General features: G+C 49.3%; 1 protein-coding gene across 1 annotated transcript in view; it reads left to right on the top strand.

The window, feature by feature from the left end:
- The first annotated feature begins 58 nt into the window (after nt 1-58).
- The window catches only part of LOC146356232 (uncharacterized), a 38,686-nt gene continuing 25,536 nt past the window's right edge, over nt 59-13,208 (top strand). Inside the window, exons 1-3 of the mRNA XM_084831874.1 lie at nt 59-1,257; nt 11,728-11,930; nt 12,186-12,431. Coding sequence (XP_084688000.1) covers nt 11,759-11,930; nt 12,186-12,431 — 418 coding nt within the window. The 5' untranslated portion in view covers nt 59-1,257; nt 11,728-11,758. The remainder of the gene's footprint in view (nt 1,258-11,727; nt 11,931-12,185; nt 12,432-13,208) is intronic.

The raw sequence follows: 13,208 nt of genomic DNA, 5'->3' as shown, positions 1-13,208 counted from the left end.
GGGGGGGGGAGAGAGATAGGGGAGGAGCATGTCCCTAGAGCTAATAAGAGAGAAAATTAGAGCAGCACAACCCACCCCCTTGCTTCCTGTGCAGAGTGGATTCTCCCTCACTGTCAAATTGTATATGGGGGGAGCCCACCTGCAAGTGAAGGGGGGGGTGGGGTGTTGCAAGGTAACTAGATGCACATAGCTTGCTGCATAGTGAGATATGATTGGTGTGGATTTTTGCTGCATAGTGAGATATGATTGGTGTGGATTTCCAGGTGGGAGAGAGAGGGGAGCTATATTTGTCTGTTGCAGGGAGAACATCGAAATGCTTGCTCTGTAAAGACGCGCAGTGTGTAATTCTATGCACACCACACAACTTTTAAGTGCAAATGTGCCAGTTAAGTTATGGAATTCACTCCCACAAGTTGAAGCGATGGGGGCGAATTTCGATGCCTTTCAAAGGGGGTTGGACAAATTCCTGGAGGAGAAGGCTATCAATGGCTACCAGCCCTGATGGCTATGTGCTCCCTCCAGTACCAGAGGCAGTGAGCCTATGTGCGCCAGTTGCTGGGGAACATGGGTGGGAGGGTGCTGTTGCGCTCCTGCCCCGCTTGCGGGTTCTCGGTCGACAGCTGTTTGACCACTGTGTGAACAGAATGCTGGACTAGATGGACCCTTGGTCTGATCCAGCAGGGCTCTTTTTATGTTCTTATGCCTAAGCCCCATTTAGTTCGAGCGCAGGACAGGAAGGCCTGGCGTGTTATGGTCCATGGGGTCACGAAGAGTCGGACACGACTGAACGACTGAACAACAACCACCCGTCTTTTTCCTTACTGCAGGGAACTCACTAAGGGTGCAGTCCTATGCATGTTTAGACAGAAAAACCTCCTACAACGCCCAGCACCCCTCAGCCAAAATTCTGATTTGGCCAAGATTGAGGGGAGTCCTGGGTCAGGACTTGTGGATTTCATTAAGAGAGTGCCTATCTTCCCCCTCCTAACCCCCCTCCCAGTAATCTGAGCACTAGACAGTTCTGAGTTCTAATCCTCCCCTTGCTTTTCCCCCCCTCCTAGGAATCTGTGTTCTAGTTTAACTTCTGAGCTCCTCAAAAAGGGTTAAAATGACCGAAAGTGCAGCCCTAGAGAGTGATCTGGGAAGGGGGTGTGTGACCCGTCAAAACCATTTCCTGATCCCCCCCCCCCCTTGCTGTGTCACAGCCAGGCTGCTTTCTGCTGCTGCTGCATCCGTGGCTGGGGAAGGGAAGATCTGGTGAGTTCAAAATGGGTTTGGGTGGAGAAGGGGAGATGGAAAGAGGCTGCAGTGCCAATCTCCAGGCAGGCAGAAAAGATGGAGGGAGAAGACAGGCAGCTCTTGAGGGGGGAAGGGAACCCTTCTCCATTTCTGGAATCCCCTCCCTTTAAGGCTGTTTTGGGAAAGAACCTTTTTGTTGGACTTTCTGTGCCAGATGAAACCCTTTTCCCCAAAATATATTCTCGGCTTGTAAACTTCAGCTGCTTCTTTCGCTGACGTTTTATTATTTTTTATTGTTACATGAAGCGTCCCAGAAATATGGTCGAAAGGCAGTATGAAAACCCTTTAAATAATCATCTTCCCTGTCTGGTGGGGTTCCGGAGCAAGAGACTCATTTTTCATGGTGAACATCTCCTGCGGGTGGGGGCTCTGCACATAGGGAGGTGCATAGATGGGCCTCGGTGTTGCTGGTATTAGGAGGTGGTAGCAGTCTGAGAGTTCGTGGTTTGCAGCAACCCTGTATTGTTCTCCACTCTTGGCACCCCCCATTTTGCAGGCAGGGTGGGGTTACCCAAAGGTGCAGCCAGGAGCCTCCCACAGAGAGGCTCCAGAGAGCTGGAGGTGATCAGGGCAGCAAGAGCGGACTCAATTTTATACCTGTGCTCATGATGAGGCTATGATTTCAACAAGCTTAAAATGCAAAACTAGACATGTTCAGTGTTTTTTTTTAATCAGGGTTGGCTAACGGTTTTGTTGTTGTAACACAGAAGGAATGCAGAAGCAGTTTTAATGCATGGAATGGCCGTGGGAGGCAGGGGGAGAGAAACACCCATCGTGCTACAAGTGAAGTAATACACAAGGCCATTTAACAGTCCCCACCCCTCCGCTCCCATACCATAAGACCATTAAGTCTAGGGTCTAAAATTACCTAGGCTCCCCCCTGGGGTTACCACCACCATTTATCATAATCTTCACATACTACATGGGGGTTGAAGCTGAATCATAGAATAGTAGGGTTGGAAGGGGCCTATAAGACCATCGGGTCCAACCCCCTGCTGAAAATAGTAGCTTAGATAGCAAACTCTTTTGATACAGGCTTTAAGAACTGCCTCCTCCTCGATTCTTATTGAAATACTTGAAAAATGACACCAGAGGTGCACAACACCACAGCAATATTATCCTGCACACACATATGCAGACAGTGACATAGACACAGAATCATAGGGTTGGAAGGGGCCTACAAGACCATCAGGTCCAACCCCCTGCTCAATGCAGGAAGCCTGATTCCCAGGAGATCTCCCATCCAGGTACGAACCAGGGCTGACACTGCTTAGCTTCTGAGATCAGACGAGATCGGGTGCATCCAGCCCTTTGCTCGTCCTCATGTGGATGTAGACATTAAAATATTTGTGCTGCATTTGCTTGCACAGTCAGACACACCAGTTTTCTCTCAATAACCATGTAAACTGGGGGTCCCAAGGAAAACAAGGATACCGGGCAATGGAGGCTGGTGGCTCTAATCCAGATTTCAGTCAGAACCAGCCAGAACTATAAAGAAGCTATCCAAGGTGCTGAATTTATTTTGGGATTGGGTTCAGCACCTTGGATAGCTCCTTTAGAGTTCTGGCTGCTTCAGACTGAAACCCCGAATGGATTGAGAGCCCCACCAAAATCGGAGCTATCAGCCCCCACTGGTACCAGGGCAGGCGTTACTGTAGTCTTTTTCTCTCCTTATGTGGGTAAGTGGGGTTGGACCTTCCCAAGCACAGAGCAGAAGAAGCAGGATGAGAAGAGATCCATGGTGTGGAGATAGTGGATAGGGAAACATTTCTCTCTTTCTCTCATCATACTAGAACATGAAACTGATTGGGGGAGATTCAGGACTGACACAAGGAAGTACTTCTTCACACAGCACAGCGTTCAACTGATGTAGTGATAGCCACCAATTTGGATGGCTTTAAAACGGGGTTAGACAAATTCCTGGAGGAGAAAGCAAAAAAGTCCTATGAGGAGAGACTGAAAGAATTGGGCATGTTTAGCCTTGAGAAGACTGGGAGATGATAGCGCTCTTCAAGGACTTGAAAGGCTGTCACAGAGAGGAAGGCCAGGATCTCTTCTCGATCATCCCAGGGTGCAGGACAGAACTCTGCCCCACCCACCATTACAGGCACAGAACAGAAGAAGTTGGGTTATGGGGCAGTACAGAAATTAAATGAATAAATTTCTAAGATTACATGGGAGGATAAATCCAGACAGAGACAGTAAAAAACAACAGCAATCCTTGCTTGGGTAGAGACAGCCTGCTTCAGTGATCCATGCCCTGGTAAGCTCCCTGGTAGATTACTGCAATGTGTTGTATGTGGGGCTGCCCTTGAAGATGGTCTGAAGACTTCAGTTAGTACAAAATACGGCGACTAGGGTACTGGCTGGAACTGGGCATTGTGATCATATTAAAGCAGTATTGCATCGTCTTCACTTTAATTTTTGTGAGCCACCCAGAGAGCTTTAGTTATTGGGCAGTATAGAAATGTTATAAATACAATAAAATAAAACAGTTCAAAAAACACGTGATTTTCCACAGGAAAGAAAGCACAGAAATGCATGGAGTGTGGAATGTCCTTTTTACTGATAGACTAGCAAACGGGTGGGAATAGCCCTTACGTGAAACACTGAAGCCTTCAAGCAAACTTACAGAGCTGTCAGAGTTGGACAGATTGTTCCTGACCCATCTGAGTGAAACCACACTCACTGACCCCCCCCCCCCCAGGCACAGCCCCTGCCATGGTGCACCCCTATAGCTCCTCGGGGGGAGAGGGTGTGAGGGTCAGGCATATAACTGTGTTCCTTTGACCTACTGATATGAGCAAAGGGCTGGATGTGCCTGATCTCGTCTGATCTCGGAAGCTAAGCAGGGTCAGCCCTGGTTCGTACTTGGATGGGAGACCGCCCGGGAATCGGGCTTCCTGCCCTTGAGCAGGGGTTTGGACTCGACGGTCTTGTAGGCCCCTTTCCATCCCTATGATTCTATGAAACCAAGCCTTGGTGCCTGTGGCTGGGAAGCAACAGCAGGAGAGGGCTCTTGCTGTCTTGCCCTGGTCATGGGCTTCCCAGCGGCACCTGAGTCACCACAAGTTACAGGAAGCCAGATTCTGTCTGAACATCAGGAAAAATGTTAGAGTAATACGACAATGGAACCCATGACCTAGGGAGGTGGTGGGCTCTCCCACGCTGGAGGCATTCAAGACGAGGCTGGACAGCCATCTGTCAGGGATGCTCTGACTTAGATTCCTGCATTGAGCTGGGGGTTGGACTCGATGGTCTTATAGGCCCCTTCCAAGCCTACGATTCTATGATCTGTTGCAGCTTCAGACTGTATGGAGTGCAATGCCATGTGTTAGTTAATGAGCTCTGTCCCTACTGGCTGAAAATGTCACTGCAGGCTTCAATCACGTTCATTAAACTTAATGCATTTTAAAGACAAAATAACCCTGAAAAGTCAAAATAACTCTGAAGCACGCATTCTTAAGACCCTCTTAGTATACATACCACATTTCAGGTGTCTAGCTTTCACGGTATTGGCGATGGGGGACAGACAGACAGAGACGCATCCTCTTTTAGAATTACAGATAATCATATGGTTAACATTTGCTCACTGCAGTGCTGAAGCATCATGCCAAGTCTGGCTGAAATTGTTCAAATAGTACTGAAGCTGTAAATCTTTAAAAATTTTGATAGGCTGCCATTTTGCTTCAATTCACACTTCCTGAGAGTGTAAAGAGCTTTTTTGATAAACAGAACCCTATTTCTCACCATAGAATACACATAGGGCAGAACATATAAATGCCTGGTGTGAAGAAAGAATTTCAGATGGACTATGTACTTTATTAGATGCCAGAGAAATCACAGAAATCGAAACTATGGAAGAATTTTCTGACTGAACCTGGAGATCACATGGATCATAGTGACATGCTCACATTTCCTCTGGGCCATCACCAGAGGGAAAATGCTCTACTTAATTGAATCAATCAATTTGTTGAGCCAGTCAACAGATCTAACAATATACACCAATTAATGTGAAGGAATGAAATGTGAAATATCAGTTAACTTACCAAAATGAAGTCCAAAAAGATCAAATATCTTTACTTAATGTGGAGGAAAGTTTTCAGACCTTATAGAATCATAGAATAGTAGGATTGGAAGGGGGTTGGACTTGATAAGACCATCGAGTCCAACTCCCTGCTCAGTGCAGGAATCCAAGTCGGAGCATCCCTGACAGGTGGCTGTCCAGGCTCATCTTGAATGCCTTCCCAGGGGACACAGCAGGCTGGGGGTCTTCTGACACTATAAGCCTTTATTAAGCAGAGCATGCTAGTAGCGCACACATTTTAGGAGGTCCACACAAGCAGATTCTGAACAGAGCACACTAGCATGGGTGAATTGCGCACGTCGGAGGTCCACACCTTGGTACAGATAAGCAGTAAGTTATATAGTTTGCAATTTCTTGCTGCGCCACAGCTAACCAGTTGCTGCGCCACAGCTAACCACTTGGGGCTACTGCAGTTGACACACATTCATACAGGGAACAAAACCTTCCAGCAAAGGTTTCTTATCTACTTACAACATTCCAGCTTTACAATATCCCAGCACATCCTCTTTATCTGCTTAAAATGCCTTTCCCACCAACGGCAACATTCAAAAGGGAAGCCTATCTTTTCGGCTGCAGCCTGAACAAAACTACAGTTTTTCTCTCTCACTAACTTTGCTATCACATCTAAAGATATAGGTAAATCTTTAAAAGCAAACAAACCTAAAATGTCTAAAATACAAATATTTTAATACATTTTTGACAATATGAAGGAAGACAATGATTTAAAGGACAATAAAATGATTCATGAATATATTTTGGACAACCATCCGTCAGGGATGCTGTGACTTGGATTCCTGCACTGAGCAGGGGGTTGGACTCGATGGCCTTGTAGGCCCCCTCCAACCCCACTATTCCATGATTCTATTTATTACAATCACAGACCAAGGTGTGGTATCCAATTAACCCTGCCTGCTGACGGAACAGTTGCCATCAGCGTGGTGTGGTTCGAGCGTTGCACTGGGAGTCAGGAGATCCGGGTTCTAGTCCCCACTTGGCCATGAAGCTCCCTGGGTGACTTTGGGCCAGTCACAGACTCTCAGCCCAACCTACCTCACAGGGCAGTTGTGAGGATAAAATGGAGAGGAAGAGGACAATGTAAGCTGCCTTGGGTTCCTTGCAGGAGGAAAAAAAGGTGGGATATAAACGGAGGATCCTGGCGCTGCGTTGGAGTCAAGTCCTGCACGCAGGCGGACACGCGTGGCGCTTTCACACGTTCTTCCCCCCAACCCAGCGTCCCCCCCTCGCTCGGGAGCCGGAGCTGTGCGGCTCAGGCTCAGGCCCCGCCCCCGCGCAGGCAGCCGCGCTCCCATTGGCTGGGCCCTGGCGCGCAGCCTCCTCCGGCCGGGGCCTTATGCCGGGGCTGCACGGATCCCTGGGAGGCGGCAGGGGCGGAGGTGAGTCCCTTTTGGGCGTCTCCGCTCGACCTGGCGGCCCCGCCGAGCCCGCTGCCTCCATCCCCTTTCACTGCCTCCCCTCCCCTCCCCCTGGCTGCCTCCTTCCCCCCTTTTCTCCCCCTGTCTCTCCCTGGCTCTGTGTCTCTGCGCGCAACCCACCCCACTCTTGCACCCCCTTTCCAGGCTTTCCCCCTTTCCCTAATCCGCGTAATGTGGCTGACCCCCCAGGTCCAAATCGGGGGAAAAATGAGTAAAAGAAGATCCGTATTTCAGCCCAGTTGAACAGAGTCAAGATTACTGCGGGGAGGGAGATGAGAAGGCAGCATGGTTATTTAGGCAAGGGGGGAAATAAGTTTGGGCAGGAGCATACCGTTTTTAATTTCAGTTAATCTTTTGTTGTTCAGCCGTTCAGTCCTGTCCGACGCTTCGTCACCCCATGGACCGTAGCATGCCAGGCCTTCCTGTCCTCCGCTCTCTCCCGGAGCGTGCTCAAGTCCATATTCATTGCTTCGGTGATGCTATCTAGCCATCTCACCCTCTGCCGTCCCCTTCTCCTTTTCCGTTATTACAAAATTAGCTAAATGATTTTCATAGATTGTAGAATAATAGAATAGTAGGGTTGGAAGGGACCTACAAGGCCATCGAGTCCAATCCCCTGCTCAATGCAGGAATCCAAGTCAGAGCATCCCTGACAGATGGCTGTCCAACTTCATCTTGAAGGCCTCCAGTGTGGGAGAGCCCACCACCTCCCCAGGTAATTGGTTCCATTGTCGTATTGCTCTAACAGTCAGGAAGTTTTTCCTGATGTTCAGCCGGAATCTGGCTTCCTCTAACTTGAGCCCATTATTCCGTGTCCTGCACTCTGAGATGATCAAGAAGAGATCCTGGCCTTCTTCTCTGTGATACCCTTTCAAGTACTTGAAGAGTGCTATCATATCTCCCCTCAGTCTTCTCTTCTCAAGGCTAAACATGCCCAGTTCTTTCAGTCTCTCTTCATAGGGCTTTGTTTCCAGCAAATTACAAAAATTCAGGGCTATGAACATCTTTTGAAACAATGTTAATTGAGACCACAAGGGCACTGCTTCACCTCAAATTATTGGCAGATTCACCCCATGTAACCATAACCACCATTTCTACCACCCTTTCTTTTTCAAAATGTGTTTCAAAACCCTGTATCTTTTAGCAAAAGAGGGGACCAACCACCTGATTGCAGACTTTCCCGACCTTGAGTCCCCAGAAGATGTTGAACTGCAATTCCCATAATCCCCCAGTCAGCATGGCTAATGGTCCAGGATGTAGGATGTCTGGGGTCCAAGGTTGGGAAATTTATTCATTTATTATATTTTTAATCCACCCCATAACTGATATTCTCTGAGCAGATTGCAAAAGGCTAAAAGAATAAAACAACAAAACAGTGCAGGAATTAATATAAAATACATGAAAAGAGCCATAAAATCTAAACTGTAACATGCCTGGGAGAAAAGAAAGGTTGGTTCCTACCTTCCCAACCTGGTGCCATTCAGATGTGTAGGACTACAATTCCCAGCATCCCCCAGGCAGCATGGGTTGCAGGTTGGAGGAAGGATGGTGTAGACAAAATGCAGGAGAATGACTGGAGTGCTAGAGAGCAAGAGAGGCAGAAAACATCTGCAGAACCAAAGGATCCATCGATCCAATGAGTGAATCCGGGGAGAGAGTTGAAGCGCAAAGGCGTCTTTATGGCCACCCTGTTTCGCGCTTCCTCTCCCAGAATTTGATGGGGATTCAGATATTTTTCTTTTCAATTAGTGATCTTCCCCTATTTTTCCACCACTATTTCTGTCTTTTTCTTAGCAGAGCAAAATCTGTTAAGGAGGAAGAGAGAATAGCTGCCCCATGCCTTTGGATCGGAAGCGCCAAAACCTGTCAGTCTGGAGACACCATCGCCAAGGGGAGGGATGAGTGTGTGTGTGTGGGAGAAGCCTAGCCTGTGAGCAGAGAGAACAGACATGCGGGGGGGGGGGGGGCCTCTGATACAGAGAACCAACGGGGGCTGGTAGCTCCAATGTCAGTGGGGCGGTAAATCTGCTGTGAGTTTCATTCAGAGCCAGGCAGATGTTCTGACTGAAGCCTGGAGTGGATGCACTGCCCCACTGGAGTCAGAGCCACCAGCCTCCACTGTGGGGGACTGGGAAAGAGGAAGGAGGACCTCCCCCCCCCCCAATTTACCCCATCGGGAGGTCAGCTCACCTGCCTGAGCTCCTCCACAAAACCCACAGCATGGAGCGCATTGCTGCAAAGCGAGGAGCTCCTTGCTGCTCGCCCTTTGAACTGGGGTAGCATTGAACTGTTTTCAAAGTGGTTTGTAGTTTAGGGTGTGTGTACAGGAGAGAAAAGGCATCTGCGGATCCGCAGGCTGCTCTTGGCCTGTGGGTGAAGGAGCCTCCTCGAGGCTCTCGTTCCTCGCTCTTCCTACAGGGAGAAGTCCTGGTCATTGTCTTTTCTTCTACCGGAGGAAAATCTGTAAAGGAGGAAAAGATGGAATAGCTGCCCTATGTCTTGGATCGGTACCGATCTTGTCTTGGATCGGTAGCGTTCAAAGCTGTCAGTCTGGAGGCACCATCGCCTTGATCCCAATGGCATGTGGACTGGGAACTCGTCTTCCCAGTTCCAAAGCTGCATTTGGGTGAAGGGAGCCAAGGGCAGGAAGGCGTGGGTGGTAAGCCCAGCCAGTGAACCAGGAGAAAAGGTATGAGGGGAGGGGGGATTCCGATTCGGAGGGCCCATGGAGGCTGGTGGTCCCGATGTCAGTGGGGCGGTGCATCTGCTCTGGGTTTTAGTTGGAACTCTAAAGTTCTGACTGAAACCCAGAGCGGATTCATTGCCCCACTGGCATCAGAGCCACCAGCTTCCACTGTGGAGGACTGAAAAGGGGAAAGAAGGATCTCCACGAATTTATAGGCAGGTCGGCTCACCCACCGGGAGTTGCTCCCCAAAACCCACGCCAGGGGGCTTCCTTCCACATTGCTGCAAAGTGTGGGCCTCCTTACCGCTTGCCTTTGAACCGGTTTGTAGTGCAGTGTGCGTGGGTCCAGAAGAGAAGAGGCATCCGTGGATCAGGGGGCTGTTCTTGGCCTGTAGGTGTAGCGGCAGGTGAGAGGGTTTTATCCCGGTACTTCCAGGGAGCTGAGAATGCGCCCAGGTTTTCATGGAATCATCCGAATGGAGCGCCTGCAATACCTAATGAGTCACCCCTTCTGGATTCTCGTGCAGGAGAAATGGTTCCAGTGTGACCCGATCAGGTAGGGGGAGAAATCTATGGGGAGAGGGCAAGGGGCGGCCTGGGTGCCTCGCCCCCTTGCCCTCCTCCCTGGGCCCAAAAGGATCTCTCGCTTTCCCTTTGCCAGAGTTGCCTGCCTCGAAAGCTCTTGGTACAGTCAATGGCGGACTGAGTCAGAGGGCAGAGGTGGCAGGGCCCGGAGCCCAGTGGTAGAGCCCCTACCGCATGTGCAGAGGGTCCCAGGTTCGCTCCCTGGCATCTCCCAGTCGTGGGGCTAGGGAAAGAGCTGCCAGTTGGGGAGAGCAGTACTGGGTTAGATGGATCAACAGCCATTGCAGGATACCCATGATCTAGACCCATTCCAGTCTGGGTTTAGACTGCCTCATGTGACCGAGTAAGCCTTGGTTGCCCGGATGGATGGCCGTTATCGAGAGAGGGACGGGGGGAGCGCAGCCCTGTTAGTTCTGCTCCTTCTCTCAGTGAAGGGTTGTCACAGAGACGAAGGCCAGGATCTCTTCTCCATCATCCCAGAGTGCAGGACACGGAATCATGGGCTCAAGTTGCAGGAAGCCAGATTCTGGCTGAACATCAGAAAACCCTTCCTGTTAGAGCAGTATGACAATGGAGCCAATTACCTGGGGAGGTGGTGGGCTCTCCCACACTGGAGGCGTTCAAGACGAGGCTGGACAGCCATCTGTCAGGGATGCTCTGACTTGGACTCCTGCCTTGAGCAGGGGGTTGGACTCGAGGGTCTTATAGGACCCTTCCAACCCTACTATTCTATGCTTCTCATCAGCTTTCAATACCGTCGACCGTAGCGTCCTCCTGGATCGACTCCGGGGAATGGGCTGAGTTACAGTGGTTCCGGACTTACCTGTGACGCTGGTTTCAGGGAGTCGCTTGGCGTGACCCTCCTCGGCCCCTTGGCATTGAGCTATGGGGTTCCGCGGGGTGCAGTGTTGGTTAACATCTGTATGAAGCTGCTGGGAGCGGTCAGTAGGGGGTTTGGAGCCAAGTGGTGAGGCTGTCCAAGTCCTGGATCAGTGCCTGCACTCAGCGATGGGCTGGATGAGAGCCATAAAGTGAAGCTGGACCATGGGAGGATGGAAGCCCTGTGGATGAGCGGTCCGTGAGTCCTGGAGCTAGTGCAGAACGCAGCAGCTGGGCTGTTGGCAGGAGCTGCCCCTTTTCAGCATGCAAGCCCTTTGCTGAGGGAACTGCACCAGCCATCTGTGCGCTACCAGGACAGGTTTAAGGGTTTTGTACTAACCCCAAAAAACTCTAAAGAACTTGGGATGAGGTTACCTACAACAGCATCTTCTCCCCTATCAACCTCCCCGGTCACTGAGGTCATCGGGTGGCATGCTCCTGGTGGTTCCGCCTTCAGTGTGGTGGCCCCCTGTCTGTGGAACTCCTTGCCTCCAGAGGTCAGGCAGGCAGGTGCCAATACTGTATGATTTTTGGTGCCTCCTGAAAGCATCTTTATTTCGGGATGCCTTCCTTTACTGACCACCCATGGTTTCTACTGGTACTCTGTGTTTAAAAATAACACATTTTTAATATGGTGTTTTATTTTTTCATGTTTTTATTTTTTACTGTTCACCACTTGGGAATCTGTTTGAGACACAGAGCGGTATATATAGAAGTGTTGTAACTAAATACGTAAGGCAGTTTCTTATGTCTCCTAGATAACCTTCCAGAAGATTCGCACCATTGTCTATGAGTGGAGACCCTATTATTTCCTTTTTCCTCCTCCTCCTGCATCAGGCTTTGGTGCTCTTCAAAGAAGTGGTGGTGTATTTCGCCGAGGAGTGGTCGCTGCTGGATCGAAGCCAAAGGGCTCTGCACGAGCAAGTCATGATGGAGAACTTTGCAAACGTGGCCTGTTTGGGTAAGCTTTGCTCTTTCCGTGGGTTGGGAAAACTGGTTTGTTTACAAAGGCTAAAGAATGTTTAGCATCTTCTGCTACTTGTGGCCTGATTCAACAGCCTTCATCCTCCTATTCCAGTCCAGCAGAATTATGAGATCACTTCAAGGGAATTTGAGAGGGGGGGATACCACTGGAGGTTTTGTATAAGTCTTTTTTGTTGTGTCACAATGAGTTGGGATTGTTCCCTGATTTGGGACTCGGTTTCTCCCTCTGTAGCGGTCAGTGATGTGCAAGGGATCAAAGCAGAAGATGGTCATGGAGTATTCTTAGAGAGAGTCAGTGATCAAGAGGGGAAAGAGCAGAGAAATCTAAATGCTCATTTGGAAGTCCTTCCAGGAGAAAAGCAAGAGAAATGCTCAAAGCGCAGCAAAAGCTTCTATGATAAATCAAGCCTCAAAAACCATCTGAGAATCCACATGGGGGAGAAAATGTATCAGTGTCTGGAGTTTGGAAAGAGCTTCAGTAAGTATGACCCCCTTACCAGCCATTAGAGAATTTACTCAGGGGAGAAACAATATGAACGCCTGGAATGTGGAATGAGCTTCAGTCAGAGTGATCGGAAAAAGGCACGATGTAAATATAATTAATAATAATAAAGAGTCTGTGGCGCCTTCAAAACTAACAGGGGTTTATTTCTAAGGCATGAGCTTTTGTGAACCAAATTTAAAGAGACATCGACAATATTTAAGAAAGTGAAGTTCAAGATGGGACTTGTAAGGACCTCCCATTCTTCCCCTAAATGAGTGAGCTTTGGAACCGTTAGTCATAGGCAGAGGTGAGTGAATGTAACAACCTCCCGGTTAGGCATGATTAGGGAAGGAACTGAGCATTAAACTGCCAAGTTCCTACTGCCTTTATATGCATCTATGATGCAACCACACTTGGGTTACTGGGTTCCGTTCTGGTCACTGCCCCTCAGCAAGGATATTATAGGCTTGGTAAAAGGGCAGAATATGATCAAGGCGCTGGAGCAATTCAGTAAGGGGAGACAGGATAGAAGCGTACAAAATTATGCACGATGTGGAGAGGGGGACAGTTTTCTCCCTGTCTCGTAATCCTAGAACCCAGAGGCGTCACCCCATGAAGCTGATTGGTGGTTCAGGACAGATTCAGGAGCTGATTCAGGACAGATGAAAGGACGGACGTTTTTACACACTGCACATCTAAACTATGGAATTTGCCACCACAAGGCATAGTGATGGCCGCCAATTTGGATAGCTTTAAAAGGGGGTTAGACAA

This window comes from Heloderma suspectum, chromosome 2, assembly GCF_057233095.1.
Source record: "Heloderma suspectum isolate Gila_16-S chromosome 2, 16-S_ref, whole genome shotgun sequence".
NCBI classification, from domain to species: Eukaryota; Metazoa; Chordata; class Lepidosauria; order Squamata; family Helodermatidae; genus Heloderma; species Heloderma suspectum.
Note: the sequence above shows the minus strand (reverse complement) of the source record. Positions and strands in the feature narration are given on the sequence as shown.